Below are 23,291 nucleotides of genomic sequence, written 5' to 3' on the forward strand. Positions count from 1 at the left end.
AAGTAACATTCAAAAGGCACTCCAATATATGCATTCAAACCATCCAAACTTCTTTCCAAACTCCAATTCAATTTTCAAGCTAACTCAATCAACAATTATGACATAAAAAACATTATCCATCCATATCTATCATCATCAAACAACTTACTATCCAAAATTATGTATCCAAAAGTCATTCAATCAACCATCATAATCAAACACAAGGCAGTAAAATCAATTATTCAAATAGGAATCAAAAAGAAATATTATCCATTCAGCCTTAAATTCAATCATCAAATAAGCAACTCCCCAATAAACATATATCAAAAGAATATATATATCCAAAATCCATACAAGAAATAAACTAAGTCATGCTTTGTTTAAGGAAAGACATTTTTAACATGGTATTTACAGGATGTTCCAAAATTAACACCAAGTTAAACATTTGAAGAATAACAACTAAATGTGGTTAACTAGGTAACTGAGTATATCTGCAAAATTAGTACCTGGCCACTAACATTGTCAAAAAAATATAAACAAGATAGCTAACAAAATGAACATGATGTCAAGTTTAAGCACTAAAATAAAATGTTCCTCAATATCTCCTGAATTGCAATATGAGTAAAAACAAAACGAAATGCATAAAAAAGGGTTTAAGGTTGAGCTGGGGGAAGGTCAGCAACTTCTTCTACCTTGGTCCATTTTCATTTCCTTTTGCAATTCGTCTCATAATCATGTAAGACATTTTTTACTGCTTACTCTCGAACAGAATATGTTTTGGAAACAAACCATATATTAATGCAAACTGGAAGTCAGATTATAAATATTAAATAAATGACTTTTTAAATAAAATTATATTTACTCATTCGTGTTAAAATTGTATAGAGCAAAATATGGTGTTTCACTAGAGAGAGGGCCTTTCGACAAAAGGACTGCTGACTTCCTATGGATGTTAATCTTTGGGACAATCTCATTACTGGTTTGTACGTTAAATTTCTGGATCACTTCCTGCCTGGCAAAAATTCACCATAAAATAGAAAAGCATTAACACAGTGAATATCAAACTTACAGCTGATGGCTGCTGTCCCAATTCTGTGGACTCCTTTCCTGAGAGCTTCTTTGGTATTCATGATGGTTTATATTTTGGGTCGTGAGTACCCAAATGCTCGAATCAACATCTATGGAGTTGTGTCATTGAAGGTCAAGAGAAAAGATTTTTTTTTTTCAATATTTTTATTTTATGACGAAGAATCCCACCCAAGTAGGCTGCTCACATTAGGGTTTAACCTCCTTGGACTTCATAGGATTGTACAGTTTTTGTCAGTCAAGCTACCCTTTCCAGGCTTTTTTGGTTCAATTTTGATTTGGGTTGATTTTTATGAATGTGAATAGAAACGATTAATGCAAGTAACTTGAAAACATTGACAGGGGTTCTATCTTCCATGGGCAATGCTAGCACTGGATTTGATATTTGGGAATCCATTACTGCCAGGTATTTTAGGAATGGTTGCCGGAAATCTTTATTACTTCCTCACTGTTCTTCAACCTCTCGCCGGCGGAAAATACAGATTCAAGACTCCTCTGTGGGTGCGTCCTTTTCATTGTTGTATTTGCTTTAGCATTTAGTCTTTAGTTGTCAAGCTTAATTGGTTATCTTTAATGGCTATTTATTAAGTCACAAACTGGTTGCATACTGGGGCGTGGGCGTCCAAATAAACTCCCCAGTGCAGCGCAATCCACAGGCTGGAGTGGCATTCCGAGGAAGAAGCTACCGTCTGAATGGAAATAGATCAAATTATTCAAGCAGCACCCCAGCTCCAGAGCAGCAGCAGCCCCATGCCAACGTAGGTGATGCTAATGGAGTTGCATTCCGCGGAAGAAATCACCGCCTTTACAGATGAAGATGAAAGAATAATAGTATGTGTATATATTTTTTGAGCAATACTATGTGTACTTATTTTTGGTACACAATTTATGTACACAGTGATATGTCATCATACAATTAAGTGATTTTAAAATATGTGTCTCTATATGATAAAGAAACATCTAATCACATAATAACACTCATCTGTATATACAAATTGTGTATCAAAAATACGTATACATAGTTTTATTGTTATTTTTTATACACAATTTATATATACAGATAGTATATCATCATATGATTGAATATTATTTAATATTTAGTTGAAATTCATTTAATTATACAATGACATATCATCTATGTAATTAAATTATATTATAAAAATGTGGATGTATAGTTTCATTGGAAGATGAAATACATGTAAAAGGGTTTTAATTTATGAATAAGACTATGTGAATTTAACTTGACGATCAAATTGAATTTATTCAACAATTCAGTCATGGTTTTATACTGTTAACTCGACTAAACTTCGAAGTAATTTAATTCAATCGTTAGAAAGAGTTTTAACCACGACAGAGATCACATTTAACACCAATTGTAGGTGGGATCAATAGATCTAATCTTAGTTTTAAAATAATTGATTTAAGAAATAAATAAATGTGGATTATTAATTTACTTTAAATTATTAGTAAATTCCTGCATAAGGTAATCTAACTTAATAAGAAGATACAGTTGACCGTGGAGCTATCAATATTTTAATGTTTTTAAAATCAGATTATTGATTGAACTAGTCATCTCACAAGTTTGTGATTTGATTGATTCAATCTGTTATCAAATTATTATATATTTCTTAAATAGTATCAAATATTTATTATATTTTTTATATTAAAATATATAGATGAAAAAAATCAATTGACATTCTATTATATAGATGAAAAAAATCAATTATAAATTATTGGCTTTAAATAGTTTTTCTAGTTCAATGAGTTTATTAAATTTGACTAAATTTTAAATAAGTTAATATTTATATATAGACCAAATTAGAGTATAGTCTAGTTCATAGTTTAACTAATTAAACCGATCAGCCTAGTTTGGTTTTAAAAACATTATAATTTTCAATACAACCTATTAACTTGATATGTAATGATAGATTATTTTACACAAAATCTAATTTGTGATTATGTTCAAGTCTATCCAAAACTGAATTGAATCAAGTTTATATTAATATGAAACCAATTCATTCTGACCCAACATACATTAGGAAAGTTGGGCTTTTGAAGATTGCAGCTGAGAGAAAGATACGGTTTAATGGCAGATATGGAGAGACAAGAAGTTGGTGAAGGAGGCAGATTGCTGGAAGGGATTGTTATGGTAAATTTTGACCTGTTGTGGTCCACTGTAGCCTAACAGATGCAAGGTAAATTGAAAAAAGGGATATTGAATTTTTTACCCTAATTTAGTCACACGTATACATTTATATCACTCTTTTCATACCCTAAACATTTTTACCACTTTATACACCGAAATACCGAAATACCGAAATTGCCGTTATCTTCAACCTTAAGAAACCAGACAAAGGCAATACTATTTATTTTTTTTTTTATGCATTGTAGAAAGATAACATATGTAGATATTTAGTATCAATAATTGAAATAAGATTTATATATGTGTTAGATAAGATCAAGTGAATTTAAAAATTTTTGTTTTAGATTAAATCTACAAAATTTTAAACTCAATTGATCTTATTTTTCTAAATTCTTATTAGCGTTAATCTCATATTGAAGCATCACATCAAAAAATAATCTAATAAGCCACCTGTAAAGAACATACAGTGAAGGTCTTGGCATGAAACAAAAAAAAATATAATATAAAATATATGCAAAGAAAAGAAGCAAAGAATATTTGCATAGAATATAACAGAGAATATAAGGAATATGCAGGATACTTTCTGCATGCTTGTTTGCTTCCATTTTTTCATTCATGTGAATGTACATATGTGCATGCTTTTGCAAATATTTTCTGAAGATCATATAATATATAGCATAAGAGTACTAAATATATATAATATAGGTCATCAGATTGTTTTTCCATGCACAAAGAAAATTCAATAAACAACTTCATTGATCATCGGCCGACGATGAAATTTCTTGGATTTGTAATGGCGACGTAATGGCAAGACAATAGCTAAAGTTTCCTTATAAAAATGAAAGCATATTTGTATCGGACCAATTTAATTCGATCCAAATTTAATTAAGTAATTCAATGTAAATTACCAATTAAGTAATTCAATAAAAATCTCAATTTGATTTAGATCAAATTATAGTTTAATTTGAATTCACGCTAATTGAAATTGAAATTTATTGTTGGGTTAAGGGAGGACAGGTTGGCGGCAACGCCAAAGGTTGGCATTGCCATTAACCTTCTCTACCACTAACCACTGCCACCAATTCCATTTCTTTGCTTTATCTATTTTCTTTTTGTTGATTCCAATCAATATGAAATAATCAAAAGGGAACTCTAACAATTTTTTAATCTCTAGATTTCTTATTATTATTATTTTCAATATGAATTCTGGCATCCATTAAGCAAGAATCAAAGCAATGAATGAAAAAATAAAGTAATCTTTTTTTTATCCAATTGTTTTACATCTCACCTATCCATTTTTTTTTAAATGTTACTCAAGCTTGTTAGTTGAGTAGAATTTGTTTTATATATGCTGGTGAATGAAAATTATCAAGTATAGGGGATTGAGTTTTAAATTTTTTAGATTAACATAGTTGAAATGACATTTAAAACTCAAGTATGGTAATTTAAAACTAAGGGTATAATTAGTTATCTAAAAATATTAGTAACATTTATTAGGAAGATAAATGAAATTTCATATCAAATTTAATAGTTTTCATGTATAGTTTATATGTCATGAAAAAAATCATTTTAAAATATAACTTTAAAATAAAGTTGACGTCAATCATATTAATTTAATGATAATATAGTTTGTTTGATTAATCTTTGATTAAAAGTGATTGTCTTTCATTAATCTTTCATTAATGTAATAAATGAATTAATATATTTTCAAGCATTGCAATCAACTACCAAGAGGGGGCATACAAATTCTATGATGTATACAGATTTCGAGTACACATGTCACTTTGGACAAAGATAGACATTGTGACTATAATTAGGAACAAACTAACACTCATTCAGAGAGCTATTTTTCAAACAACCTGTTTTAGACACTTATTATATTTGATAGAGTCAAGGTTTAGTGTTGTTTTGATGCATGTGATGCTACTTCATATGATTAACTGAGGGGACCCAGTGAAAGAAATGTGGTTCAAATTAAATGGTCTTGAGTTAGCCTTGTTGAGTTTGTGCTAGTCACTGGTCTAATTTCATGGAGGACACAAAGGTGTCCAACTACGTTGATTGTACATTAATTAATATGTTGTTATCCCATAAAGAGATCGAGCAAGCAGTTGGCGATCAAATTTGGAAAGACAATGACGAGGACATTGTGAAGTTTGCGGTATTGTTTTTTGCATTTAGCCAACAATTTAGATACATTTAGTCGGTACCCATGGAAGATGGTGACATGGAATAAAATAGTTGAATCAATGCGAAATGGCATACATAACAAATATCAGGATTGTATACAACATTACCCGCCCTACATGAGTCAGCTTCCAATGTTTAGCAACAATATTTTGGGGTACCTGCTTGCTTTCCAAGTAAGTATTGCATAATGGATGAAGTTAACATTTATACAAACGATTGTAAATACTAACCATAAATGTTATACATTGTATAGTATTGGATTTATGAGACGATTCACAATTTATCGTCTTATGTCCGTTGGAAGCAAATGATCAAGTCTCTCATATCTTGAAGTGGAAGATAATTATATTACTACCATGGGATGACATATCAATACTTTGATACACTCTTCTAATAAGTTATTCATTGGTAGATTTATATTTTATTATTTTGTTTTTCATTTAATTAATTTTTATAAATTTCCTTCATGTTTCAAAAGGGGATTATAATTGCATTACGTCCGACTGAGATTGAGCATAACTTTGAATGGTGCATACAAGCTCTAGAGTTTATAGAAGAATAGGCACCATAGGTATCATCAGATGACGAGTTTACAGTTTCAAATGATAATGATAATACCTTATCGATTTGTCTTACTGCCTTTTAGGTAGCCTTCAAAAGATCTTTGTGGTCCTCAAGTGCTAGGTCTCAAGTCTTCCATGTCTCTATGACATCCCCCCTGGTATAGGTTTTTCCTACCCATGTGGCTAGCCCTCAAGTCTCTACCACTTTGTATAGATATTTCATTATGAGGGCCCCAACTCGTTATTCTTGGCACTTGTCATATTGGATAGGCATCCTCTCCATGGGTGTCATCCTCTTATACTGCACACCCTCGAAAGTCACATAGGGCCTCTCATAGTGTATGTACATCCTTTCCAAGGATGTCTCATATAATGGCTTATCATATGACCATCTTCAATAGCTCTTAATAGAATATGGAAGAGTCATCAGCTCTTAGATACAGTAGCAACATGCCAGCATGCTGCGATGATGTGTGCTGAGTGGGAGCAAGATGCATTGATGATTTAGGGAGAGATGCAAGGGCAAACATTGATGCTTCATGGGGAGATGATGCTTGAAAATGAAAATAAATGTCAAGGTAATTCTATTTTACTGTTTTGAGCCACTATCATTGCATACAAGTAAGAGCCTGAAAATAAAAAATTGATACATTAAAATTTGGACAAAACCGAACAGATGAATTAAAAATGCAAAATATATACAATTAAATTACAATATCAAACAATAAAGAAAATTAATCATGATAACCTATTCGACCATATGGGTTACATCGTGACTACAATTACCTCGTCCTTATCCGCTACCTGATGTGCGAGACAAGCCAACCATTGGCATCAGAGTTAAACTCGGATAACTCAAGCGATTATGGTCAAGTTGATGACATTGACTATAGTTTTATTGTCAGACTTCCTCTCCTTGTGAAGGTCTTCTTGCAAGGCTGGAAAGATGACCGAATAGTCATTGTTCCATCACTAGAGGATAAATCGCAAGTATATTTGATGGTGCCCAAGTTGATTGATCTCTTAGTGAATTAATATATTTTGTATACACCCTTTGTAAATATTTCATCAAGTAATATGCACTAACCCATCCTACACAGTCTGAAAGATTATCGTACCTTGCAATAGCTACAACGTGTGCACATGAAATTTGGGAAAGTTGAAATTTTCCACAGTCACAAGTTCGGTAGAGAATATTCACGATGAACACCTATTGTCATGAATCATAGACTTCATATTATCGTATGTTGATTGATTTAACCACTATATTGACAAATTTGAGCACATATCTAGCAAGCTTGTCCTCAACCTATGGTGTTAACGGGTAAGATCTTTGACCTATAAAAACCACTAATAAACGTAATGAAAAAAAAAAGTCAAACCAATTTTAGTCATACGTACCCACCATATTTCGCCTATTAAAAAACCAATGTTGCATTATGCTCCTCAGAAACTTAACTAATATGGTGACAGATAAAGTGTGAGCAGTCTATGTCAAAGCATTAAAGGACTCAGCAATATTGGTTATCATGATATTGTACCACCATCCTTCAAAGTGGGCATGCACCTATCTTTTACATCCAATGTCAATCAAATAGGCTGTCGTAGCAGAATTTACTTGGACAATTCTACTCATGGTAGCTTGGAAACCCCTGAGGTGATATGTTTTAGCAACTTTCCAAAATAGTCCTTCAATATGTTTGTTTTTTTTTAATTGCGTATGCATGTTACCTTTTATATGGTAATTACAAAACCCATGATAGGCATGAGGCATTACGTTCACCACCGATGTAATTATTGAATGATGACGATAAGAAATAATGGCTAAATCCAGCAAATCACCAGTACACATATGTAAGTACGTCAAAAAGAGTGTCCACATATTGATTTTCTCCTTATGCCTAATACCAAAGGCGAGCGGATAAATTTGATTATTATCATCCTTCGTAACAACAATGAAAAGTGACCCAAGATACTTTTCCTTTAAGTGTGAAGCATCAATGCATATCACTGAATAATAGAATTATTGAAACCCTCTTATTGAGCAATCCATACACATGAAGAAAAACTTGAACCTATTTTTTCGGTCGATACCAATATGTGTCACGGTTTTCAGGTTCTTAAGCTCTAAATTGTGACGACACTCGTGCAATAGCATGAAAGATTTTTTGGGAGATTCTCGTAATACATTTAGTGCATATGTTTTGGCACGTCATGCTTGCGTATAGAAAATGTCGATTTTGTACCTGTTTGCTATGTCTGAAATAGTTTCCTTTGGTCGATAAATACGATCAACAACAAACATTGATTTAAGTATATTTCCCAATGACTTTAAACCAGCTTATTTATAGTGTGACAATATTTAATCCGATGAACAAGTATGTGTCTTGTCCATACGTCATAACACCTTATAGTCTTCATCTTCTTCTCTCGTTGCTTATACCTGTCATTTATATTGTGAATGTACGCATTTAAGCTCATATCGTATATTATCAGAGTGATCGACTTTCTATTGAATTCTTGTCTCTAACGCATATATTCGAAATAATGTTTTCAATTTTGCCTTCGAATTATAAAAACCCATCACTTGCAAATGGTTGTCCTTTCGTGTCGCTCGATTACTAATACCTACATTCTCAATATCAATAACAGACTTAGGAAGCCATTGAAATGGATTTAGATTATAGATGTGACTTAGATATACTCTAATATTTATAGAGCCATAACGTGTCGTGCTACATTCAGCCTCCTCATTACAAGTATGACTTTGACTTCTATCAATATCTTGGCTTGAAACACCGTATATGTCTTCATCAAACCCCGAGAATTCATCATCATAATCATCCTCATTACCCTCTACTTCATAATCTTCATCCATGTTGTCATCAGTATGATTTGTCTGTCAATACTTATTCAATTTACCCCTAACAAATTCTACTATAGTATGATTTGTCTAAACATTTAAGTCAATTCATATTAGTTTCGATACCTATGTGTCAATCTAAACACGATTTCATTTACTTTCAAGTCATATCGGATTGATCTGAATTAAAATTTGTATAAAAAAAGTCAAGTTTAACCCAATTTTTTGTCGTATCGTATCAGATAAATAAATTGTAGTGAAAATTGTCATTACTAGATGGGTTGGAATTTGTTCTTCAGTTATTCAAGTAATTCTTTTAAGTTGTACTTAATATGCTCTCTATACTTAAAGCCATTGTTTTTAAAAGCAGACTAAACCGGCTGGTTTGACCTATTAAACCATAAACCAATTTGTAATCCACTCCGGTTTTACAATCTGATTCAGTTTATATATAAATACTGACTTATTTGAAATTCAGTCAAACTCAGTAAGTTTGTTAAACAAAAAAAACTATTTATAAACAACAATTTGTAATTGGTTTTTTCTTTATCTTATGTAATGGAGTGTCAGTTGTTTAATTAATATTTTTTAATTATGTTTTATATGTTTTATGTTTCAAAAATATGTTAAAAGTTTGATATTATTCAAGAAATAAATAATAATTTGACAATAAATTGAACCGGTTAGTTGTCTAGTAAACCGGTCAAACTGTAAACTAGTGAAATGATCAATTTGATGATCGATCTGGCTTTAGAAACACTGTTTAAAGCTATAAGACTTGAAAATTTTGATTGTAAAGTTGATAAAAACATGAGTTATGTTAGGCTTTGGACATCTTTTATGTGGCTAAGGTCAATTGGAGATGTATTACATCAATTTGAACATAATTAGGATAAAATAAAGGATAAATGATTTCAGGTTGTAATTTGGGTCCAACCTAGACTCGCATGAAGACAACCTGGTACCGTATTAGTAATAGGAACGGTCAAAAAACTAAATGACTTAGGACTTGCATCAACGTTTAGTGAGTCAACCAAATACATTCTTTAGCACCTAACTCTCTCTAATTACTCATCCTTTCATTGTAATCATAGAGTTGATGGCTGCTTCAATTTTTTTTTTAAATTTTAACCAAAAATCAAATAAACAATATTAACTAAAATAACCAATTCTGATGTGTTTTGTACAAAATTAATCAAGAAGTCTAACCTTAAATTGATAGAGTTGGTATTATAAAACCAATCAGTTCTTACAAATGACGTAATCATGTTTGTAAGTTGTATTTATAATCAATAAAATGATAAGGTGATGATTTGCCATTGAACATCTTCGTTCAGTGACAAAGATGAGGAGAAGACCTCAAAAAAGACAAAAAAAAAAAAAGGGAGAAAGAGAACCCATTGGTGACAACACTAGAAAAAAGAGAGGAAAAAAAGAAAAAACCTTAAAAAAATATATATTTCAAAGTTTAATCCACATAGTAAATTGTTAGTTTTTTAAACATAAGAAAGAAATTGATAAAATTAACTAGTTTTATTAATTTTAACTGCTTATATATAAGTATTTGAATTTTTAATAGTTAATGAATATTAATTTGAAAATACAATAAATTTTGAATATAAATAAGTCTTTTGATCTTTTCAATATTTAGTGGATACCTATTTGAGATTTCACTCAACCTTGGAGGAGCTAAGTCTTTTGGCCTTTTTATAAAACTCATGGTTTTAATTATTTTAATTAATACTTTTTTAAATAATTAATATCTCGAGAAGAATCTTGGGTGGGAACTAGTCTGATGGCCTTACTAAAAGTATATAGTATGACACCGCACTAAAAGAATGTGGCACTAAAAAATATTATGATCTCATTAATCTTCAAAGAAAGTAAATAATTAAGATAATAATTAAAAATTAAAATATCAAAAGTAAATCTTTTAGAAAAAAAGTGGAAGACGGCTGGTTTAACCTTAATAATATTCCAAATCTGATGAATCTTCACTATAATGAGATCTTTGAGGTAGAAGTACGTTTGCCTCACCCTTACTGATCAAGTACCCCTCCTACAATCAACCAAAATTAACAAAATTAAAATAAATAAATAAATTTAAAATCAACAAATTCAAAGTCAAGAAGAATATTTCTGATTCTAGAACGCATTCCAAAGGGGTTGACCAAGTTTTTGTTAATATTTTGTGTGATTGGATGTATTTGCTTTTTTGAGACAAATAGAGTCACACATTTGCTTGTAAAATAACTATAAGTAATATTATATATATTTATTTTAGATACACACTTATGTGTGTCACCATGTGATTATGTATTACTTTATAAATGACTAATTATGAGACACTTAATAGTAATCAGCATACTACTCTACAAGCATTGATGTTTATATAAATTAGCTAAACTTGCAGAAATTTCATTACAAACATGAAATTAAGATAGCCAACAGCAAGAGATGCTGCCTACTTGTTTAATTAAAGAAGGTTATACTCTTGAAATTGCACAATGCAACAATGAGATTAATAGTATTTGATTGGAAGTCAAACGGTAAGTAGAGTAAGGGCACATGAAACACCAAGCCAAATTAATAGATTCAAATGGGTACCTGGCTATGCGAAATTTGCTCCTTCTTGAAAGCAAACACAACAACAAGAAGGGCGAAGACTAGCGGGAAAAGCGATGGGCTGTAACTGTTCTTATCTTTTGCAACAGCTAGAATCTATTGAATTAACAAAGTAACTAATTGGAGCACAGAGAAGGCAACCTCCACCCACGCAAGTACCTTCTCAGGTCTATGTCCATATGCCGGGAAGAAAATTCTTATTGCTTTTTCCATATACATCCAACACTACTGATATTGCCTCCATGACAAGGAAAAACACAGAAAGAAACCTCCGACCCTGTGATTCATATTTAGACCGCAAACCAGGTGATTCGGATTCAAACCACCAACCCTGTGATTCAGATTCAGACCACCTCAAACCCTGTAATTCAGATTCAGACCACCTCAAAACCTGTGATTTAGATTCAGACCTGGACTGTAATTCAGATTCAAACGACCAACACTGTAATTCAGATTCCGAACACCTCAAACCCTGTAATTCAGATTCAGACCTCAAATCCTGTGATTCAGATTCAGATTCAGAGATTAAGGTTACATATAACATATACAGCAATAAAACTATATATAATTAAGAGCGTCTTAATTTCTCAATTCATTAATCAATGAAATTACTAAATTTCTCATAATTAACCACCTGCTTCCTTCAGTAATTGGTATATCTCAATCACCAAACACTCCAATACCTAAGAAACAGTGAGATGAATACGATAAAAATTGAATGTATTTCAATTGCCCGGGATTGAAAGGGCTAGTTAAAAACCAAAAGACAAAGAAAATAATATAAAATGAAAATAAGTAAACTTTCATTCACCATTACCACAAGAGGGGGGCAGAGAATATGACAATTAATATTCATTTTGAGAGAAGTTTTGCTATATTTTCCCACTTTCGCCAAACATCATTAACCAAGTAAAAACTTCAAATTGACTTGAAAGTTAACTGAATACAACATGGGCAACAATTGTTTAACCTATATCAGTAATGTGTGTGATTTGTATTATGCATATATCATTTAACCCAATACATGATAATTTTCTCACCGTTGTAGATGTTATACCAACCAATTCATTTGACGTGAAAAATATGAAGTTTAAAATTTATGGATATGATAATTATTTTTTTACAAAAGTAAAGAATGACTTACATTATGAACATAATTAGGTTATATTATGCGCATAATTAATTATTTTTTATGCATATAATAATAACTTATATTATGAGTATAATAGTTTACTATTTAATTGTTTCTTTTTAATATAATTATGTTTTACACTATTAATAGTTTAATATTATGAATATAATTATGATTTATAATTTAATGTTTAATTATTTTTGCTTTTGAATAATTATTAATAACTTACACTCTTAGTTTATATGCTACAGTGCTTCCTTCCTGTTAAAGCACAAATGGCTATAATAAAACATAAGACTGACAAGACAAATGCAGCAAAGAGAAAATTCTTTTTGCTTTTTCGATATACATCCAACACCACTGATGTTTCCTCCATGACAAGGAAAAACACAGAAAGATGCCTCCAACCCTGTGAATAAGCTCAAAGAGTGTAACTTAGGCATAATGTTTTAGTATTATTTAAAAAAAAAAAAAAAAAAGAAGAAACAAAATAAAGGCAATTCCATAAAATAGAATAAAATATTTTTGAAACTTCAATTCTCTAAATCAGCTCAAAGAGAGTTTATGGAATTTCTCTCATAGTTATTCAGAAACTAAAAAATGTTAAATAAGCTTTTTTCGAGTCAAGCCATACAACTACAGATACTCTTATAAGATGATGAGTGATGTATAAGCAAATTGTCGTTGATTTTGCTGAAAACAAACGGACCTGAGTGCCTTGGGGCATAGCATCCACCTTGTAACGTTTGGAGGGGTTGGCAGTGAATCGAAACCTCCGTTTGGGATTTTTGATGATTCCACATTGATTTCTCCATCTCTCCAGCACCTCGGCGGACAAATGTTCCGGTCTAACATCAAAATTTTCTAGCAAATATCTCTCCATTAATCAACTACTTATTTCTTTCAACAATTGGCAACCAAATCTCCTCCTAACAGTGTTCTATTTCTTTCAAAATCAGCAAGCAAGGTTTCTAGTTAAAACTCGCCCGTCTCTGCCATTCAAATACTACAGAAACAGGAACTACCGCGAACAAGCTTGACCTAGTGGAGGCAATAACAAAGCAATTTCGATTGGTGTTACAAGGAACCTTCTCTAGCCGTGGAATATAATAAAGCTTCCTAAAGAAAGCCATCTTTGATAAAGGTTCCTCACGCGGTTTGACCATCATCCAGGAAGTGCTTTTACCTCTCACCAGTAATATCGCCCAGTAAAATCTATCAAAATTACACCGAAAGACTAACTACCCTCTAATAATTTTTTTAATTTCATAATTATCACAAATAAATATCTGATCCTTTTACTCTTTTTCTCTATACATCGGTTCTCTACATATATATATATAACAAAAACATCCAAAATCACAAAGAAATTTCCCGAAAGAAAAGTCATTGACAAACGGATGAGCCAACAACATACGCAGATAATCTCACCGATCACGTTTCTCCCTTGCCAATCAGTACATCTTGTCATGCCATGCCTGGGTTTTGAGAAATAATTTTCCATTTTTGCCCTTCATCCGTTAATTTTTATGGTAGCCCGAGTTGCTTTTTAATACAAATGCCAGTGCTCTCAAAACTTAGAATCAACATTCGCTTTTCAGAATCTAAGGACCCCATTGGACATTCACTAAATGTAAGGATTCCAAACACGCGGCTGCTGCGCGGAAAGTGAATGGTGCAATTAACACGATTGACCTGTTGCTTTTTTGACGTAACCTATCCTCGTCGTGTGTGAGGATAATTTAATTAAGTATTATTTTATTTTAAATTAAAATCTTTATAATTATAATTATATTCAAAAATATATTCATTTTTTTTTGTTATGTAATATGAAAATGAAAAAAAATTTGTAAATTATATAGATATAATATAATCAATAATAAATAAATTAGTGTTTAAATTTTTCAAAATTAATAAATAAAAATTTAAAAAAACTCTAGTATTTAGTTGAAAATAATTCCTTTGGCCTAAAACCTTTAACAAATCATGACTTCTGATTCACATGTGCTTCATTGCTTTGACTTCCAATTTTTTACTTGGGAAACATAGATTTCATGACTGTAAGCATACCTTTGGTTTCATAATATTTTATTACTAAAATTGAAAGACTTTTTTAAAAATTATTATATATGATGAAATTTAATAAAATTTAATAATTATTATATTTAGTTAGAGATAATAAAATATTACTAGTATATTATTTATTTAAATATTCTATATTATAATTATTTAAACATATTTTTATATTATTTGTTATATTAATTAAAAATAAAAATTATTTTTATTTTAAAAAATTAATAAATAAATATATAATTTAAATAAAATCAAAATTATCTTGGTAATTTTTTAATACCTAAGTAAAGATGACAATAAAATTACCTCTTATACTATCTGCTACAGTAGCATTGTTAATAGAAAATTATTGTAATTTTTTATCACTTATAAATTAAATGAAATAATATAAATAATAAAAAATAGATTAATAAAGTAATATTTAAAGTCTGGTAACTAATTGCCACCTAAATTTAATCTTCCTATTCATTTAATTTATATTGCCCTATAATTATATACATTGAATATATTCCAAATGGAAACTATTATTTTCCATGCCAAATTTGGAGGAATCATAAATTCTCAGCCATTAAATGGTTAAAACTACAAAATTTCACCCATATTACAACTTTGTTAGATGAAAAAACTTAAGGGTGAAAAAGTTATTTCAGTTATTTTAAATTTTCAGGAAAAAAAAAAAGCCAACGTCAAATCACCAAGATCACAACTTAGAAAACATGATTTGGCTAAAATCGCACTAAGTTAGATGCAATACAAGCTAAATTCATTTAAGTCACTTTCTTTAAGTGTGATCAAGTTGGAATTATTTTTTTTAGCATAATTTTATAAGATCGCAATTTAGCTAGTGTCATTCTAATGGTCGGATAACATCTTTTAGAGGGGGTTATTCAATCTGAATCATACCAAGCCAAGTGCAATAAAAATATAGTTTACTCTATTAATCGATTGTATTTAAATAATCATATTTATACCAAGTTAATGCACAAAATGAAATTATTAGTTTTTAAAATTTTGAAAGAAAAATGAGATAAATTTATATATTTTTTAATATTATTATTAAAATGATAATTTTTTTTAACTATAACTAAAAATTTTAACACAATTTAAGCATATAGGTCAAACTTTCATTTTTTTTAAAAAAATTGATAGGTATAAGTTTAAAATTGCATTAAATCTTTGGTGGTAGCAAGTCTTTTGGCCTTATTAGAAATATATAGTACGACACCGGACTAAAAGAATGGAGCACTAACAAATATTACGATCTCATCAATCTTCCAAAGAAAGTATCAAAAGTAAATCTTTTAGAAGGAAAGTGGAAGCTGGCTCCTTTAACCTTAATATTATTCCAAGTCTGACGAATCTTCACTATAATAAGGCCTTTGAGGTAGAAGCACGTTTGCCTCACCCTTACGGATCAAGCACCTGCTCCTACAATCAACCAAAATTAACAAAATCAAAATAAATAAATAAATTTAAAATCAACAAATTCAAACTCGAGAAGAATATTTTTGATTCTAGAAAGCATTCCAGAGCGGTTGATCAAGTTTTTGTTAATATTTTTGTGTAATTGGATCTATTTGCTTTTTTGAGACAAATAGAGTCACACATTTGCTTGTAAAATAATTATGAATAATATTATACATATCCACTTTACATATACACTTATGTATATCATCATGTGATTAGATATTACTTTATAAGTGAGCAATTATGAGACACTCAATGGTAATCAGTATACTACTGTACAAGCATTGATGTTTATATAAATTAGCTAAATTTTCAGAAATTTCGTTACAAACATGAAATTAAGGTGGTCAAAAGCAAGAGATGCTACCTGCTTGTTTAATTAAAGAAGGTTATACTCTTAAAATTGCACAATACAGCAATGAGATAAATAGTATTTGATTGCAAGTCAGATGCTAAGTAGAGTAAGGGCACATGAAACACCAAGCCAGATTAATAAATTCAAATGGGTACCTGGCTATGCGAAATTTGCTTCTTCTTGAAAGCAAACACGACAACAACAAGGGCAAATACTAGCGGGAAAAGGGATGGGCTGTAACTGTTCTTCACTTTTGCAACAGCTAAAATATATTGACTGAATGAAATAACTAATTGGACCACAGAGAAGGCAACCTCCACCCACGCAAGTTCCCTCTCAGCTCTTTGTTTATACGCTGCAGTGTTTCTTTTCCTGATAAAAGCATATATGGTTATAATAAAACCAAAGGCTGACAAGACAAATGCAGCAAGAAGAAAATTCTTGTTGCTTTTTCCATATTCATCCAACACCACTGATATTGCCTCCATGACAAGGAAAAACACAGAAAGAAACCTCCAACCCTGTGATTCATATTTAGACCACAAATCATGTGATTCGGATTCAAACCACCAACCCTGTGATTCAGATTCAGACCACCTCAAACCCTGTAATTCAGATTCAGACCACCTCAAACCCTCTAAATCATCTGCTTCGACTATAAAATCGGCAGAAAGCCCGACCACAGCAGGCATTTTAACTTCCTCTACCTGCGATTCAGATTAGGAGATTAAGGTTACATATAACATATACAGCAATAAAACTATATATAATTAAGAGCATCTTATTTTCTCAATTCGTTAATCAATGAAATTACTAAATTTCTCATAATTAACCAGCTGCTTCCTTCAGTAATATCTCAATCATCAAACACTCCAATATCTAAGAAAGAGTAAGATGAATATGATAAAAATTGAATGCATTTCAATTGCCTGGGATTGAAAGGGCTAGTTAAAAACCAAAAGACAGAGTGAACTTTCATTCACCATTACTACAAGACGGGGCTGGCCAGAGAATATATGACAATTAATATTCATTTTAGAGAAGTTGTACCATATATATATATTTTCTATCTTCTGACAGTATTGGAAGAAATTCATTTTAGAGAAGTTGTGCTATATTTTCCCACTTTCGCCAAACATCATTAACCAAGCAAGAACCTTCAAATTGACTTGAAAGTTAATTAAGCACGATATGGGCAACAGTTGTTTAGCCTATATGAGTACTGTGTATGATCCGTATTAAGCAGATATCATTTGACCCAATAAATGATAATTTTCTTAACATTTTATATGTTATTAGACACGTCAATTGGACCGGGCTAAATGGAGGTCCGGCCCGAAGCACGAAAAAAGGCCCGGGCACGATAAAACCCGGTCCGGCACTGTAGAGTGTCGGGCCGGGCCTAGGGGTTTAATATTAGGCCCATGGGCTGGCCCGGCCCGGCCCAATACTGTTTATATATATATATATATATATATTATATATATATATTATATATATATATATATATATATATATATATATATATTTTTTTTTTTTTCTTAGACAATAGAAGCAAATCTTGGCTTCTGCTGCCTTGCCGCCTTGGTCTACTTCTGCCTTGGCAGAAGCAGATTTATGCTTCTGCCAGACAGGAGCCTCTACAAAATTTTTTTTTAAAATTTTTTTTTAAATAAATCTATTTTATTTCCTTTTATTTTCACTTTTATTTATAAATCTTTTAATCACTCAATTTCAATTATTGCATTATATTTTCAATTTCATTAACTCTCTTTCAAAAAATATCTAAATTCGTAAATAATAATTATTTATTTTTGAAGAATTCAGAGATTTAAATATAAAAGATGAATAGATAAATATTATATAGTAGATATATTTTATTTATGTTTTGTAATTTATACCTATATAAATTAATTTATTTATACTATGTTATCAATTTATAATATTTTTCATCATATAACTACGGTATTCCTCCGTCACAAGTGAGAGGTTATAAATAAAATATTCGGGATACTGTTATCGGTTTTAATAATTGAAAAAAATTTATGTTAAAAAATGTTAATTAAAAATTAAAAAAAAAATGGTTAAATGGGCCGGGCCGGCCCGATTAAAGCCCAACCCGGCCCGACCCGATTAAAGCCCAACCCGGCCCGACCCGATTAAGGCCCGTTATTATATGGGTCGGGCCTTGGGCCTTTATATTTTAATGGGTCGGCTCGGTCCAAAGGCCCGTTACTGTTTAGACCTTAGGCCCGGAACTGCCCATTAGCCCGATGGGCCGAATCGGAGCCAGCCCGGCTCATTGACATCTCTATATGTTATATCAACCTGTTCATATTCAGGAGATATATCTGGCAATTTCTCCAAAATATCTTCAACGATATCCTCTACAAGTCCGTCGTCGGGCCTATCAATAAAACAAAAGGAAACAGAAGTGACTAATAAGTAGATCACAAAGAGACATAGACAACATAATTCTTATTCCAATAGGCGGGAAAACATTTCCTAATAAATTCTATTTTCAACGTTATTGACCAAAAGTAATTAAAAAATTATATTTCATATCTTAACAATGCCAGTAAACAGCTTCAAGTATTCCTTACCTCAATGATAAAGTAGAACCAATAGTCTTTCAATTTAATAAATTTAACTCTAAAATATTGATCTGCAGTGGAACTTGTTCATAAAATCTTCAAAAACTGAATGAAATATATATATATATATATATTATATATATTATATTATATATATTATATATATATATATATATTTTATATTTGCATCTTGACAAAAACAAAATAAGCATAAAGTGAAAGCATAATGTAAGAAGAGAAGTTTCACCTAATAGCATCTGCAGAAAAGCCAGAAATATTTGCTGCTTCTTTCAAAGCATCTCTCCATCTTGTTAATCTTTCTGGGTTCTCCTTATAACGTTCTTCAACCCGACTAAATCCATGCCCAAAGCTCCCAGTCTGATTCTTTACATCAACTGGATCTACGTGATAGTATACTGGTATTACTACCTGGCCGTATAAGCGTCGGCATCCAAGAATCTTTTCAAGCTCTTCAAGAAACGATTTAGAAGAAGCGTAGTTTTCCGAGAAAACGACAACTGATATCTTTGATTTTTCAATAGCATGCAAAGTTTCTTCTCCACGAACAAGTTTATCATCGATGAAAATCTTAATCTTATCGTCAAGCAAAGCTTCATTGAGGCGATCGATAAAATGGCGGACATCTTCATCCCTAAAACTAAGGTAAACATCATGCTCAAATCGAGTAGTTAAAGAAGAAGAAGCAGCCATCAAGTTCGATGGTGAGAGATTCTACAGATAATCGACTGACACAATTTGGAAGAAGAGGAAGGGGAAGCCGAGAGAGAAGTAGACTTTAGCTTCGGCCCTTCGGGATAAAATAATATAAAACCTGTTGTAAGTAAGGAATAATTGAGAGAAATAAGTGAAAGAGAGAAAGAGTAATTTTTATGTATAAATCTGGATGCTTAATTTACAGAGTGAGCGGGGCTATTTATAAGCATTTTGGTCGCTCCTCAAGTAAAGAAAAATGGGTAATTTGCAAGGCATTTAATGTGTTTACATTAACTTTTTAGCCAAAGTCTTTTCATGTGGCCTCACATATAACAAAACCAGGTTTCCTTGCATTTTCTGGCCTGCCAAAGAACTATTTCCCACCTAAGGTTAGGTGAAAAGACAAACACACGCACATGAGTTCTTGAAAATTGATCTTTTTGAAAGACGCCTCCAACCCTGTGATTCAGATTCAGAGTCAGAGATTAAGGTTACATATAACATATACAGCTATAAAACGATATATAATTAAGAGCTTCCTTCAGTAATTGGTATATCTCAATCATCAAACACTCCAATATCTAAGAAAGAGTAAGATAAATATGATAAAAATTGAATGTACTTCAATTGACCGGGATTGAAAGGGCTAGTTAAAAACCAAAAGACAAAGAAAATAATATAAAATGAAAATAAGTAAACTTTCATTCACCATTACCACAAGACGGGGGCCTGGCAGAGAATATGACAATTAATATTCATTTTAGAGAAGTTGTGCCATATATATTTTCTGTCTTCTTCTGATACTATTGGAAGAAATTCATTTTATAGAAGTTGTGCTATATTTTCCCACTTTCGCCAAGCATCATTAACCAAGTAAGAATGAAATACCCAAAACAAATGTTCATGGGGGTAAAAGTTGCTTATTAGGAAGGTCTAACCCAAAATAGCAATTTGTGAAGAATTATGGGGTTTTGTAAATGTATAAGTGTAAGTATAGGGTTTAAAGAGAAAGTTTCCTTTAACTTATTAAATAAGCCATTAAGCTTTCTTCTTCTACGAGGAAAAACAGAAAGCGCAGAGGAGAAGAGAGAAAAGAGAGAAAAGGAGAGAAGAAAAGAAAGGAGAAAGAAAAAGAGAAAAAAAAGGGGAAAGAAAAAGAAAGAAGAGAAAGGAGAAGAGGAAATTGATAGAAAAATAAGGATAAGGTACCAAATTTTCATCTAATAAACTCTAGGGTTTGAAATCACTATTCAAATTGAGGATTTTCAAATTTTAACTATGTTGCTTCAAATTGGTACGAATAGGTGAAGAAAGAGGAAGATTGATAAAGAAAAAACAGCATCAATTTTGGGTCTACCCAAATTGTAAGTGGAAAACAAACCTTGAACTATATTTTTTTTTAAATCATACAAACTTATGTTTTTGTTTTCAATCCTTGATAAATGGTATTATGAATTTTATTATGCATGTTGTTGATTTTCATTTTGAGTAACTGTAAAGGCAACTTAAATTCAACGTTGTGTATTATTGTAAATTTGAATGTTAAATTAATTGAAGTTATATGTGTGTGGCTGCGAGCAAAAGTCAATTAATTCAGTAATGACTGGTTGAAATTCTGAATATTTAATTATTGATGTTGAGTAGTTGTAGAGTTGAAAGGCATTTAAGTAGTTCTATGGGTGATTGAGATTTGTTGAATGTTAATTGATTTAATGTTTATGTAGCTTTAAAGTTGAAAGTATTTAATTCAATTCTACAGGTGACTGAAATTTTTTTATGTTAATTGATTTAACGTTGTATGTAGCTGTAGAACTGAAAGATATTTAAATATAGTTCTATGGGGGCTTCAAATGGTTATATGTTATTTGAATTGATGTTTGTGAGCATGTAGAATTGAAGGTGATTTAAATCCAATTTATGGATGACTACAGTTGCTAAATAATTTATTTATTTATTAATGAGTGTATAACAGTAGAGTTGATGAAAAAACCTTAATTCAGTGATGAATATGACTATATTGTTGAATGCTATCAAATTGGTATTGTAGTGGGGTGTAGAATTGAATATTGTTAATTTAATATAGCGAGGTCATGGTTACCTAATGATGATTATTCTAAGATTTTATTATTGAGTTATTAAATTATGAATATGGTATTAAGAAAATTATGTTGTTGCATATCTGGTGATTAGTTGCTCTGCTTGTGCAGTATTTTATGTCAGGTATGACAGATTTTCAGTTGCTTTGCTTCCATAATATTTCACTTCAGGTATGACAGATGTTAGTTGGTCTACCTGTGCAGTATTTTATGATAGGTATGACAAATTTTTAATTGCTCTGCCTGTGTAGTATTTTACCCCAGACATGACAGATTTCAATTGCTCTATCCAAGCAAAACTCAGCATGTTAGATATGACAGTTCTTTCTCGCTCTATTCGTGTTGGGGACATCCACTGGGTATGATAGATTTCTCCTTGAGAATATTAGTAGTGATGTACAACTTAAGTTATTGTATTGGCGAAAGGTTCATAAATAAATAAAGAAAATAAAAATATGAGTTATTGACAATCAAATCTTCTTTTTAAAGATGATATTTTCTAAGCATAATTTTATCACTCATGCAATGTGTGTTCCTTTAAATTTATTCAGAATATTGAGTATGCATAGAAATTGTTGGCAACCTCATTGCCATAAGTGTGTTACCATATAAGAAAAATATATTTGCATGTGGTCATGAATTTTGTTTATTGGTAAATGCAACTTTTGAAATATTTTGGGAGGTTGTGGGTTCATTCAATGAGAATTACAATAATTAGTTCAAGAGTGATATTCCTAATTAATTTTAATTATTAACAGTAAATGATTTTAATTTAATAGTGATGTTTCTAATTATTTCTTTAGAAATTAAATATCTTTGAATGAGTTAATATATGATAAACTCTTGTATATTTTTATTGATATATATGTCATATGCAACAATGTTTTTATAAACTATCCACTCACTAAGCTTTTAGCTCACCTTTATAGAATTTTGCCCTCTAAGACCGTGTCGAGCAATGACTTACCCAAGGTTGTGCCACAATATGGCATCTTTAGTAGGTGTCCTAGTTTGCATACATATATTTGGGTTTTCTTTGAGAAACTTAGGAAACATTGAAGGCCAAAGGCCTAGTTAAACTATTTTCATGATTTTGAATGGAAATCAAGATGTAAAATTTTTGTTATGCATGTCATAAGGTTGGAGGCCTAAGTAAAAGCTTATTTTGTGTTTTAATTTGAAATTAGACTGTTATTTTGTTGTATAATTACAGTAAGGTTAAAGACCTAGACATGATGAAAAAAAAATTTTAATGTTATAGTTATGTGTGTAGCAAAATATTTAAAAATTTTATAGGATGCATCTCGATCTCCTAAATCCCATAAGAGCGTTGGGTGTTATGGGGTTAGAGAGTTGAGACGGTTCTGTCAAAGAACCTTCAAATTGACTTGAAAGTTAATTGAATACAATA

General features: G+C 30.9%; 3 protein-coding genes and 1 long non-coding RNA gene across 4 annotated transcripts; 2 read left to right on the forward strand and 2 right to left on the reverse strand.

Moving 5' to 3' along the window:
- Positions 1-596: 596 nt before the first annotated feature.
- LOC123208067 (derlin-1-like) lies at positions 597-1,880 on the forward strand. Its single transcript, XM_044625523.1, has 5 exons — positions 597-715; positions 865-958; positions 1,051-1,179; positions 1,408-1,568; positions 1,655-1,880. Exons 1-5 carry the CDS (start codon positions 597-599, stop codon positions 1,878-1,880), a joined length of 729 nt encoding a protein of 242 aa, XP_044481458.1.
- An 8,798-nt stretch (positions 1,881-10,678) lies between these two features.
- On the reverse strand, positions 10,679-13,840 carry LOC123208066. The gene is made up of 3 exons (XM_044625522.1): positions 13,291-13,840; positions 11,432-11,948; positions 10,679-10,883 (listed from the first exon to the last, which is right to left on the reverse strand). Exons 1-2 carry the CDS (start codon positions 13,462-13,464, stop codon positions 11,619-11,621), a joined length of 504 nt encoding a protein of 167 aa, XP_044481457.1. The 5' UTR covers positions 13,465-13,840; the 3' UTR covers positions 10,679-10,883; positions 11,432-11,618.
- Positions 13,841-15,834: 1,994 nt separating this feature from the next.
- On the reverse strand, positions 15,835-19,954 carry LOC123208065 (disease resistance protein RPS6-like). Its single transcript, XM_044625521.1, has 4 exons — positions 19,318-19,954; positions 18,805-18,883; positions 16,632-17,183; positions 15,835-16,082 (listed from the first exon to the last, which is right to left on the reverse strand). The coding sequence occupies exons 1-4, from the start codon at positions 19,779-19,781 to the stop codon at positions 16,062-16,064; spliced, it is 1,116 nt and encodes a 371-aa protein (XP_044481456.1). The 5' UTR covers positions 19,782-19,954; the 3' UTR covers positions 15,835-16,061.
- Positions 19,955-20,929: 975 nt separating this feature from the next.
- LOC123208070 lies at positions 20,930-22,440 on the forward strand. The gene is made up of 3 exons (XR_006500644.1): positions 20,930-20,989; positions 21,089-21,148; positions 21,992-22,440. It is a non-coding gene; the product is annotated as an uncharacterized LOC123208070 (long non-coding RNA).
- Positions 22,441-23,291: the final 851 nt, after the last annotated feature.

The sequence above is a fragment of the Mangifera indica genome, unplaced genomic scaffold, assembly GCF_011075055.1.
Source record: "Mangifera indica cultivar Alphonso unplaced genomic scaffold, CATAS_Mindica_2.1 Un_0133, whole genome shotgun sequence".
In the NCBI taxonomy this organism is placed as follows: Eukaryota; Viridiplantae; Streptophyta; class Magnoliopsida; order Sapindales; family Anacardiaceae; genus Mangifera; species Mangifera indica.